The 12,581-nt window shown below is 39.1% G+C and overlaps 1 protein-coding gene and 2 non-coding genes across 3 annotated transcripts; 1 reads left to right on the plus strand and 2 right to left on the minus strand.

The window, feature by feature from the left end:
- Positions 1 to 2,700: 2,700 nt before the first annotated feature.
- Positions 2,701 to 4,925, plus strand: LOC140889240 (uncharacterized). The gene is made up of 5 exons (XM_073296952.1): positions 2,701 to 2,895; positions 2,938 to 3,579; positions 3,682 to 4,002; positions 4,086 to 4,652; positions 4,767 to 4,925. The coding sequence occupies exons 1-5, from the start codon at positions 2,701 to 2,703 to the stop codon at positions 4,923 to 4,925; spliced, it is 1,884 nt and encodes a 627-aa protein (XP_073153053.1).
- LOC140893967 (small nucleolar RNA R71) lies at positions 3,103 to 3,209 on the minus strand. The gene has a single exon (XR_012153525.1). It is a non-coding gene; the product is annotated as a small nucleolar RNA R71 (small nucleolar RNA).
- A 7,549-nt stretch (positions 4,926 to 12,474) lies between the features above and the next one.
- Positions 12,475 to 12,581, minus strand: LOC140894179 (small nucleolar RNA R71). The gene has a single exon (XR_012153725.1). It is a non-coding gene; the product is annotated as a small nucleolar RNA R71 (small nucleolar RNA).

The raw sequence follows: 12,581 nt of genomic DNA on the forward strand, positions 1-12,581 counted from the left end.
TTATTATTCATGATTCATGCATGCAATCCCGTTTTTGTTGTATAAGGAACATATTGACGATTTTCTGACCATGGCTTGATCGGTACTGCTGCACCTTGGTTAGGGGTCTGATCTAGTGTCCTTAGGGTCGGGTTTGGAAGGCTGATTCAGGGCTGGAAGCGGCTGGAACCATGCTAGAACGGGATAGGATAGAAGCTGTGCGAGTGCAGATTGTTGGGGGAAAAATGGATCGGGTTCTTACCTCGGGTCCTATGGTTTCTTAGGGACCTTAGAGGGGTCCAGGTGTCGGAGCTCCGGCCGTTAGTGGCCGGAGCTGGTAAAAAAACTCACAGGTTATGGGCTGTGCGATCTGCGCAGCTGATCAAGGAACAGGGGGCGGTTGGGCTCTGCCATAGATTGAGGTTGGGTTAGGCATGGTCTAGGGCGAACGGCAGGACCCTGGGGAGGTCCTGCCGGCGACGCTCCGGCCAGGGGTGGCCGGAGGTGGGCAGTAGAAGGTGATGAAGAGGGGCATGCGAAAGGGAGGATAGAATCGCATGGTTGAGATTTGGGGTGTTCATGGGCCGAGCTTGGGTCCTTGGATCTGGGTCCGGGTCGGGTCAATATGTGATGAGTCAAATAATTTTAGTCCGGGTCTAGATTTTTATTATTTGGGCTTGGGTATTTTAGTTTAATTAATTAAGAGTTTAAATAGTTAATTAATGGGTTGGGCTTGAATTAATTAATTGGACTAGTTTAATGAGCTTTATTAATTATGGAAGTGAGCCCACTAATTTTTCATGGGCCGTGTGATCCATGAGAATTATTGGGCCAAGTTGTGTTGGGTTTAGAAATTTTATCAGTCTAATTTATAAGTTGACGGTTAGTTAATAATTTTATTAATTTAATTTTAAGTTATTTATTTAATGGTCCTAATTTATGTTTTAAGTGGGCCCATTAGTTTTCCATGGGCCTGGGGCCATGAAACTTAATGGGTCAGGTCAGGTTGGGCTTTTGGGATTTGAGTCAGTTTAGGAATTTTTGAGTTTAAGTCTTTTGGTCAGCAGCTCGAACAAGTCCTTGGAAAAATAAATGAACCGTAAATATATATTTAATATATGCATATATTTTATTAGTTATTGATAGGAGTCGTTTTTGTGCGTTATTTTGCATGTTTTGTGTTTGTTTTGCATTCGTTTCGTTTACGTTGTATCTGTTCCTTACCATTCTTGTTCTGTTTTTTTTGTTTTATTGTGTTTGTAGTCACTCCTCTGGTTTATTTATTTATACTGCAGAAAATCACTAGGAAATGCTGATTTATAGTGAGAAGGCGTTGCACGCATGTGGCCGTGAGGAAAGCAAGAAAAGGACATTATATTTCTGAAAAAAGACAAGGCGCTCGGGCGGCACTTTTCTACCGCCCGCGCGCACTCTTGTTTGAAGAAAAACCCTCGAGGCAGAGCTTAGGTGCCCGGGCGGCTCTTTTCTACCGCTCGGGCGCCTGCACGTAATTTTGGAAAATATTTTATTTCGGATAACTGGTTTGACAAGACTCTTGGGCCATATAAATAGGATTTATTAAACGGTTTTGAGGGTCGGACACACGCACAGACAGAGGAGGAGGCAGCTCTGAATATTGAAGATTTCTCATCTCTGTTGGGAGTTTTTCTCTTCATATTTTCTGAATTTTTATGTTAAGCATTTTTTTTAGATTGAATTTTGTAATGACGTTCAGTAGCTAAACTTTTATTTTGTTGGAATCAAGGGGATCCGAACCCCAAAACACTGTAGTGTGATTGAATCACCGGACATATTGAGATTTGATTTATGTTTATAATTGATTTTATCATGTGTTTTTCTCTATGTTGATGATTAGCTACCCTTAACATAGATTCGTAAATTGTGAATTGCTGTCGAGAGATAGGTTCATAATTAGGACGAATGATAGAATCCATGGACTTAAAATATGCATAGAGATATGGTATTTAGTACATGTTGATAGCCATAGACCACCAGGTTGAAAGCTGTAGAATTCATAGAACGCAAAGCAATCAGTCGTGATAAATAATTAGAGAGATTTAATTATTTCACTGATTTGATTAGTTTGGCATAACCTTGAGAGAGAGTGTCAATGTTACAGGGATTTCTGTCAAACTTATGCGCATTAATTAAGTTCCAATCGTCCAGTTCAATTAGGGGAAAGGTGAACCGAAATTCTAACAAAATCTTTTTCAAATTGTTATTTCTTTTAGTGGTGCAAATTGGTTTCGTAGTTGTGAAATTTAGATTTATTTACATTGAGTTCTTAGTGTTAAATGTTAGATAGAATCCAAAATCAAATTTTTGATACTTTGTGTAGTTAAAAATCAAAGAAACAAATTATTATTGTTTGGTCCCTGAGGACGATACTCGTACTCAGTACATCTTATTATAACTTGAATCGTGCACTTGCGATTATTTCGACTGGATTTGAGAGATTTTTAAAGCAAATTTAAGTGTTAGTATTCCATCGATAAAGTTTTTGGCGCCGTTGCCGGGGACTATTGAGATTTTAATTTGTTTTACTTGGTTTTTCTCTATTACAATTTTAATCACTCTTTTCCATATGTGAACTGCAGGATTCTCTTGCAGTGCATGCGACACTCATCTGAAGAACTAGTGCCTTTTGATCCAGAAATCGAGAGAAATTTTCACAAAAGAAGAAGGCAACAACAAGAAGAAATGGAAGAAGAACAAGAACAAGAACAACCAGTTTACAGATCCATGATGGATCTCGCCTTACCGAACATCGAAAGTTCTAGACCAAGCATCATCAGGCCAACTGTAGCGGCAAATCACTTTGAGATAAAACCTGTTATTCTTCAAATGATTCAGAACACACTTCAATTTGGCGGGACTGTCATTGATGAACCATATGTGCACCTCACAAATTTTCTGGAAATTTGTGATACATTCTAGATACAGGGAGTTTCTGATGACGCTATTCATTTGCGTTTATTCCCTTTTTCACTACGAGATAAGGCGAAAGCATGGCTGACAAATTTACCTGCAGGTTCCATCATGACTTGGGATGATCTGGCGAAATCTTTCCTCACCAAATACTTTCCACCATCTAAGTCAATGAAACTAAGAACTGACATCACAACTTTTTCCCAAGGAGAACAGGAAACATTTTATGAAGCATGGGAGCGCTACAAAGATCTATTGAGGAGATGTCCACACCACCAATTACCAAACGGTCTTGTGGTACAAACTTTTTATTATGGTCTTTCTCACTCTAATCGTACCATGTTAGATGCAGCTGCAGGTGGAAATTTACTGCAAAAATCGTTAGAGGATGGTTATGAATTAATTGAGAAAATGGCATCTAGTAGCTATCATCCTTTATCTGAAAGGAGTGCAACCCAGAAATCTAATGGGATTCATCAGGTTGATGCATTCACATCAGTGGCCGCTCAACTTGAAGTCATGAACAAGAGAATTGAGGAACTGAGTATAGGAAACTCTGTGATGCGAGTGCAAGAAGTGTGGTGTGAAAAATGTGGTGCAGAACATTTCACGAAAGACTGTCAAACATTTTTTCAACCAGAGGGAGTTATGGCAAGTCACATGGGGAATCAAAATCTCCCAAAGAATGACCCATTCTTGAACTCCTATAATCCAGGGTGGAGACAGAATCCAAATTTCTCGTGGAGTTGACAGAACAATAAGCCATATAGGAATCAGAACTACGGCAGACAGCCTCAAGAAGGGAAATCGAGTTTAGAGCAGATGCTGCTGCAATTCATATCATCTACTGAAACCCGGATGCAGAATCAAGATGCTTTGATAAAGAATCTGGAGAATCAGATAGGGCAATTGGCCAAAACAATTTCCAGCAGAGATCAGGGTACCTTGCCGAGTGACACGAAGAAGAATCCGAAGGAGCAGGTAAAAGCAATTGAACTGAGGAGTGGGAAGACAGTAGAGCCTGCACCACAGGTCGAGAAAGAGCCAGAATTGGCTACATCAACAAAATTGCAGGTAAGTCATCTATCCCAACACTTTCACCCACTTCACAAGCAAAAATTGTTGTGCCACCACATTTTCCTGCAGCCCTGAAGAAGGCAAAACTAGATTCTCAGTTTGGAAAATTCCTAGAAGTATTCAAGATATTGAATATTAATATTTCCTTTGCCGATGCACTGATGCAAATGCCAAGTTATGCAAAGTTCTTGAAAGATATCCTCTCCAACAAGAGGAAACTGGAGGAGCATGCAATGATTAGTCTGACTGAGAATTGCTCAGCACTGGTGCAAAATAAAATCCCATTAAAGCAAAAAGATCCAGGGAGTTTCTCTATCCCTTGTGTGATTAATGATATTCAATTTCATAAAGCTTTATGTGATTTGGGTGCTAGTATAAATCTAATGTCTTACTCTGCGTTTAAGAAATTGAGCTTGGGAGAACCAAAGTCCACCAGAATGTCGTTACAACTGGCAGACAGGTCCATCAAATATCCACGGGGGATAATCGAGGACATGCTTGTAAAAGTGGACAAATTCATCTTCCCCGTGGACTTCGTGGTGCTAGATATGGAAGAGGATTTGGACATGCCACTCATATTGGGTAGACCCTTCCTGGCGACAGGAAAGACATTAATAGATGTCCAGAAGGGAGAGTTGATGTTAAGAGTGGGATAAGAGAAAATTTTGTTTGACGTTTTAAATGCTTTAAAATTTTCTCAGAATAATGAAGAATGTTTTCAACTTGATGTAGTGGACTCACTGTTATTGGATTATGTGCAGGATACTTTTCAGGAACCATTAGAAGATACACTTATCTCTGAGCAAGTGGACGTTCTCAGTGATGGAATTGAAGAGATGACCGCATATTTGAATGACAACAGTCATGGAGAAGAGGTGGAAAGCTTAGACTTGAAGACCTTGGTGGCCGGAAGGATTTAGTCCTCCAGAAACCAAGCCTTGAGGAACCACCTACTGTGGAATTGAAACAATTACCTGTCCATCTCAAATACATGTTTTTAGGTGAGAATGATAAGTTACCTGTTATAATATCTTCCTCTTTGACAGGTGAGATGGAGGCCAGAATAATGGAGGTGCTCAAGAAACACAAGAGTGTGTTTGCCTGAAAAGTGGCGGATATCAAAGGAATCAATCCATCCTTATGCATGCACAAGATTTTAATGAAAGAGAACATCAACCCATTGGTCCAACCACAAAGGAGATTGAATCCAAAAATGCAGGAAGTTGTAAAAGCTGAAACGATCAAACTTCTGGATGCAGGTATCATTTATCCTATATCTGATAGTCCATGGGTGAGTCCGGTGCAGTGTGTACCAAAGAAGGGGGGAATTACTGTCATACAGAATGAGAAAAATGAACAGATACCCACTAGGATAGTTACAGGTTGGCGTGTGTGCATAGACTATAGAAAACTAAATGACGCAACCCGTAAGGATCATTTTCCCCTCCCCTTCATTGATCAAATGCTAGAGATACTGGCTGGGTATGAGTTTTACTGTTTTTTAGATGGGTATTCAGGATACAATCAAATAGCGATTGCACCTGAAGACCAGGATAAAACGAATTTCACTTGCCCATATGGTACGTTTGCCTATAGACGTATACCTTTCGGGTTATGTAACGCTCCTGCTACTTTTCAGAGGTGCATGACTGCCATTTTTTATGATATGGTCGAAAATTTTTTAGAAATTTTCATGGATGATTTCTCTATTTTCGGTAAATCTTTTGATGCATGTCTGCATAACTTGAATTCTGTTTTAATGAGATGCGAGGAGACAAATTTGGTACTGAACTGGGAGAAGTGTCATTTCATGGTGACAGAAGGTATAGTATTGGGTCACCGAATTTCTGAGCAGGGGATCGAGGTGGACAAAGCCAAGGTGCACGTTATTCAAAATTTGCCTCCACCTACGACAGTCAATGGAGTCAGAAGTTTCCTGGGCCATGCCGGCTTCTATCGATGGTTTATTAAGGATTTTTCAAAAATTACCAAACCTCTTTCTTCTTTGCTAATGAAAGATGCCCCTTTCGACTTTGATTCAAATTGTTTGCAGGCCTTTGAAGTGTTGAGAGAAAGACTGGTGACTGCACCAATACTTACATCACCGAACTGGGATCTCCCATTTGAAGTCATGTGCGATGCAAGTGACTCTGCTATTGGCGCAGTGCTTGGCCAACTAATAGACAAGGTATTCAAAACTATTTACTACGCTAGCAAGACTCTTAATGAAGCTCAACTAAATTATGCCACCACTGAAAAAGAGTTGTTAGCTGTAGTATTTGTACTGGATAAATTTCATTCATACCTTGTACTCTCAAAAATCACAGTATACACAGATCACTCTGCTATTAAGCACTTGTTGGCAAAGAAAGATGCGAAACCTAGACTGATTAGGTGGATCTTACTTTTGCAAGAATTTGATTTAGAGATCAGGGATAAGAAAGGTGTTGAAAATGTAGTAGCTGATCATCTATCTAGATTAGAATGCATTGCTGATGGTGCAACAAATGAGATAGAGGACATAGATGATTGGTTCCCTGATGAAAAACTTTTTTCCATAGAAAGTTCACCATGGTATGCTAATTTTGCGAATTATCTAGTCACAAGCACACTCCCACATAATCTGTCTTTCCATCAGAAAAAAAAAATTTTATCAGATGTCAAGCATTATTTTTGGGAGGAACCGTTTTTGTTTAAAATATGTGCTGACTCAATGATCCGGAGATGTGTGGCGGAAGGAGAAATGCAAAGCATCCTCAGTCATTGTCATGATCGTGAGGTAGGTGGCCATGCTGGGCCAGTCAAAACAACAGCAAAGGTACTTGAATGTGGGTTCTATTGGCCCAATCTCTTTAAAGATGCGCGCTTGTTTGTATTATCTTGTGATAGATGTCAACGGACAGGTAATATCTCAAACCGAAATGAAATGCCTTTAAATAATATCATTGAGTGTGAGATATTGATGTATGGGGAATCGAATTCATGCGACCATTTCCAATTTCTATGACAAAAAAATACATTCTGGTCGCAGTCGATTATGTTTCAAAATGGGTAGAGGCAGAAGCTTATGCGACAAATGATGCACATGTTGTACTGAAAATTTTGAAGAAAAATATTTTTAATCGGTTTGGTACACCCCGTGCAATCATTAGTGATGGTGGCACCCACTTTTTGACAAACTCTTAAAAAATATGGTGTCAAGCATAAAGCCTCTACCCCATATCACCCCTAGACCAGTGGCCAAGTGGAAGTGTCCAATCGAGAAATCAAACAGATTTTGGAGAAAAGTGTGAGTATTAATCGGAAAGATTGGGCACTTCGACTAGATGATGCCTTATGGGCCTATAGGACCGCGTTTAAAACACCTATAGGCACTTCCCCTTATAGACTGTTATTTGGAAAGGCATGCCATTTACCTGTTGAGTTAAAACATAGAACATATTGGGCTACTAAAACCCTAAACTTTGAATTTTCTGCTGCAGGTGAAAAGAGATTGTTGGAGCTTAATCAACTGGAGGAATTCCGCGACAGTGCATAAGATATGGCGGTTTTGTACAAGGAACGAACCAAGAGAATACATGACAGGCGCATTCGTCAGCGGAAATTCAAGGAAGGAGATGTTGTCTTGTTATTCAACTCCCGGTTGAGGCTGTTTCTCGGGAAACTGAAGTCTAGGTGGTCAGGCCCCTATAAAATCACCAGAGTGTATCCATCGGGGGCCATTGCGATCAAAGATTCCAGAAATGAGTCTTTTACGGTCAATGCTCAAAGGCTTAAGTACTACGTGGGGGGTGACATTGATTACATGCCGGTCATCACCACATTGACTGACCAAGACTAGTTTGGGGAGGAAAAAAATTCAAGCTCTCGACTTTAAATTGAGAACTACATTCTACTTTCTCTTTTATTTAATTTTTTTTTTGTTCGTTTTAGTTTTAGTTTTAAAGTTAGAACTTTTTAAGTTAGTTTATTTTTTTTTCAGGGTTGTTAAGTTAGTTTTTTTTCCGAGTTGAGTACTGTTTTTTCAAAGTTTTTTAAAAAAATTTGGATGCGCTAGGACGGTTGTTTTTTACCGCCCGGGCGCATCCCTTCTGTTTTTATGTTTTTTCCAAAAAAGGGGGGTGCGCCCGAGCGGATATTTTCTGCCGCCCAGGCGCATGCCCACTGTCCAGTGTTTTAAAAAAAAATGGGGGTGCGCCCGAGCGGCTGTTTTCTACCGCTCGGGCGCATCGCTCAGACTCAGAAAAAATTAAACCCGATCCCCCTTTCATTCTTTTACAATTCCCTTTCTAATTCCTCTTCCTAACCCTAATCTCTCTCGCCGTCTCTCTCTCTCACTCCATACTTCTCTTTGTTCTCTCCAATTCACAGGTCCATCAATTGATTCTTCATGTTTCGTACACCATGGCGCCAAAGAAACAAAAGATTGCCACTTCTAGGGCTACCCTATCCAACATCATAGATGGGAAATTCATCTCGTAAGAAGCTAAGGCGAGGCATGAGGCGACCAAATCTAATAGGAATCCAATTGCAGAGAGGGGATTCAATCTCTCCGAAGAACGCACCGCCTCCCTTGGCATCGTGGCTTGAGGATGGACCAAATTTTGTCGACAAACTCTAGCGGCGATTGTCCCCTTGGTACGAGAGTTCTACGCCAATGCCGTCGAGCGTAGAGATAGCACGGTTTTCGTGCGGGTTAAGATGGTTTCTTTCACTCCTGCCGCTATTAATGATTTTTTGGAAACTCCGGATGTGGATGATAGCCAATTTCAAGCATTTAAGGCTAACCCGGATTATAATGAAATTACTAATGTTCTGTGCTATGATGGAAACGTTTGGAAAGACTCAGTGAAATTTGTGTCTTTTAAAGAAAAATATGTGCGGCTGAAACCGGCCTTGTGGTATGCTTTTCTGACTCACAGATTAATGCCGGTATCCCACACCAATGAGGTGGTGATGACAATGCTCGTCTTTAGTTTGGGGAGGTTGTGTCTTTTGTGTTTTCATTCTGTTTTTATGCTTTTTGTTCAATCGAGTCGTTTGTACTGTTGTTGCAAGTGTTGTGAATGAAACCAAAAAGCCAATGATGAAAAAAAAATAATAATTTTTTTTAGTTTTGAATCCATGATCATCTTCTTTGCTTGACAAATAGTTTTGAACTAGTACAACCAAGTCGATCAATAGATCTCTAAACACTCTGTGAGGTATACTTGAATCTGAAGTTGAAACATACAAACTTGGATATGATTGAGGCAATTTGTTTGATCTTTGGGCTTAAAATTTTTCGTGAATTATCCTTAGATGCCTAGTTGAGCCTTCACGTTTATATGAGCACGAGAAGTGCATAATCTGAAGCTTGTTTTGGTGTAATGATCGCTTACTACTGATGATACTCTGTTCTGCACTAATTGAGATCTGTATGAGTTAACTGTGAATTGAAATTTGTCTAGAACAAGTTCAAATACCCCTTGAGGCGCAATACGGGTATACTATGATTTAGGAGTGATATAGGCAATTCTTTCTGAATTATGTTTGTGCCTTTCAAACCACCCTTGACTTAATGTGTCCCTAGTGCCTAATTTGAGCTTAATAGAAAACGAATGGCATGCGTGAAAACGTGTGGTAAACCCCCATTCGATTTTGTTCAATATCCTATAACTTCTACCCATAGCTTAAACACTCATTCCTACCTTGTGGGGAGTAAATTGAATGTAATTTATTTTTGTTTATGCTCCTAATGAAAAATTGAGATTGGAATGGTGTGTTGGTTGTGTTCAGTACAAAAGAAAAAAAAAAGTGGTGGAAAATAAAGATAGAAAAGAATGTTGGCAGAAGGAAAGTGAAAGAAAAGAAAAATTTGGAAATCAATGAATGAGAAGAGGTGCGAATTTGTGAGTCGAAAGGAGTAGACTGTAGAGAATGATCATCATTTACTCTCTCTTTGAATTCTTTTCCTTCATTTGGAGCCATTAACCTAGCCTGACATGATTATAAGCCGAATAAGACCTATTGACCGAGTCACAGTCGCCCAATATACTAGTAGATAGGGGTTGTAGGAATTTTGCTGATGGACTGTTGATAGACACGGTTAATGAATGTGGATTCTTGACCAAAATACGCACACACTATTTTTTGTTGAGTTATACCAGTCATGAGTGTGTGTATCATTGAATGTTTCTAAATCTTGATCCCAGTATAACTGAAAAAGTCCTTATGATCTTAGAATGTATGAATTGAATTTGGAGTAGAGTATTCCAAAAACGGAGTTGTGAGATTCTTAAGTTTGCAAGGTTTGCTAGTTATTGTTATTTTTTTTTTTTTTTGTTTTAAAAGGTCAGCATGTTGATATGATTGCATTGGTTTTCTATTGGAAAAAGTTTTGAGGCTTGAGAAGGTTGATTTTACCTACTTATGTCGTCTATTTGTTGTGTCTGCATGTTAGAATTGTCACCTATTTTGCTCGAAGGCGAGCAAAAGGTTAGTTTGGGGAGGTTGATAGGAGTCTTTTTTGTGCGTTATTTCGCATATTTTGTGTTTGTTTTGCATTCGTTTCGTTTACGTTGTGTCTGTTCCTTACCATTCTTGTTCTGTTTTTTTTTGTTTTATTGTGTTTGTAGTCACTCCTCTGGTTTATTTATTTTATTGCAAAAAATCACTAGGAAATGCTGATTTATAGTGAGAAGGCGTTGCACGCATGCGGCCGTGAGGAAAGCAAGAGAAGGACTTTATATTTCTGGAAAAAGACAAGGCACTCGGGCGGCACTTTTCTACCGCCCGTCCCGTTTAAAGAAAAACCCTCGAGGCAGAGCTTAGGCGCCCGGGCGGCTATTTTCTACCGCTAGGGCGCCTGCAAGTAATTTTGGGAAATATTTTATTTCGGGTAATTGGTTTGACGAGGACTCTTGGGCCATATAAATAGGATTTATTAAACGGTTTTGAGGGTCGGACTCACGCACAGACAGAGGAGGAGGCGGCTCTGAATATTGAAGATTTCTCATCTCCGTTGGGAGTTTTTATCTTCATATTTTCTGAATTTTTATGTTAAGCATTTTTTTTAGATTGAATTTTGTAATGACGTTCAGTAGCTAAACTTTTATTTTGTTGAAATCAAGGGGATCCGAACCCCGAAACACTGTAGTGTGATTGAATCACCGGACGTATTGAGATTTGATTTATGTTTATAATTGATTTTATCATGTGTTTTTCTCTATGTTGATGATTAGCTACCCTTAACATAGATTCGTAAATTGTGAATTGATGTCGAGAGATAGGTTCATAATTAGGACGAATGATAGAATCCATGGACTTAAAATATGCATAGAGATATGGTATTTAATACATGTTGATAGCCATAGAACACCATGTTGAAAGCTGTAGAATTCATAGAACGCAAAGCAATCGGTCGTGATAAATAATTAGAGAGATTTAATTGTTTCACTGATTTGATTAGTTTGGCATAACCTCGAGAGAGAGTGTCAATGTTACAGGGATTTCTGTCAAACTTATGTGCATTAATTAAGTTCCAATCGTCCAGTTCAATTAGGGGAAGGTGAACCGAAATTCCAACAAAATCTTTTTCAAATTGTTATTTCTTTTAGTGGTGCAAATTGGTTTCGTGGTTGTGAAATTTAAATTTATTTACATTGAGTTCTTAGTGTTAAATGTTAGATAGAATCCAAAATCAAATTTTTGATACTTTGTGTAGTTAAAAATCAAAGAAACAAATTATTATTGTTTGGTCCCTGAGGACGATACTCGTACTCAGTACATCTTATTATAACTTGAATCGTGCACTTGCGATTATTTCGATTGGAATTGAGAGATTTTTAAAGCAAATTAAAGTGTTAGTATTCCGTCGATCAAGTTTTTGGCGCCGTTGCCGGGGACTATTGAGATTTTAATTTGTTTTACTTGGTTTTTCTCTATTACAATTTTAATCACTCTTTTCCATCTGTGAATTGCAGGATTCTCTTGCAGTGCATGCGACACTCATCTGAAGAACTAGTGCCTTTTGATCCAGAAATCGAGAGAACTTTTCACAAAAGAAGAAGGAAACAACAAGAAGAAATGGAGGAAGAACAAGAACAAGAACAACCAGTTTACAGATCCATGATAGATCTCGCCTTACCGAACATCGAAAGTTCTAGACCAAGCATCATCAGTCCAACTGTAGCGGCAAATCACTTTGAGATAAAACCTGTTATTCTTCAAATGATTCAGAACACACTTCAATTTGGCGGGACTTTCATTGATGAACCATATGTGCACCTCACAAATTTTCTGGAAATTTGTGATACATTCAAGATACAGGGAGTTTCTGATGACGTTATTCGTTTGCGTTTATTCCCTTTTTCAATACGAGATAAGGCGAAAGCATGGCTGACAAATTTACCTTCAGGTTCCATCATGACTTGGGATGATCTGGTGAAATCTTTCCTCACCAAATACATTCCACCATATAAGTCAATGAAACTAAGAACTGACATCACAACTTTTTCCCAAGGAGAACAGGAAACATTTTATGAATCATGGGAGCACTACAAAGATCTACTGAGGAGATGTCCACACCACCAATT

The sequence above is a fragment of the Henckelia pumila genome, chromosome 3 (genome assembly GCF_033568475.1).
Source record: "Henckelia pumila isolate YLH828 chromosome 3, ASM3356847v2, whole genome shotgun sequence".
In the NCBI taxonomy this organism is placed as follows: domain Eukaryota; kingdom Viridiplantae; phylum Streptophyta; class Magnoliopsida; order Lamiales; family Gesneriaceae; genus Henckelia; species Henckelia pumila.

Bases quoted from the DNA above. Each gene is read 5' to 3' on its own strand.
- LOC140889240 (XM_073296952.1), top strand. From the start codon at position 2,701: ATGGAAGAAGAACAAGAACAAGAACAACCAGTTTACAGATCCATGATG. The intron at 2,896-2,937 runs GTGCACCTCACA...GATACATTCTAG, and splicing joins CTGTCATTGATGAACCATAT to ATACAGGGAGTTTCTGATGA. The intron at 4,653-4,766 runs GTGGGATAAGAG...GATTATGTGCAG, and splicing joins AGGGAGAGTTGATGTTAAGA to GATACTTTTCAGGAACCATT.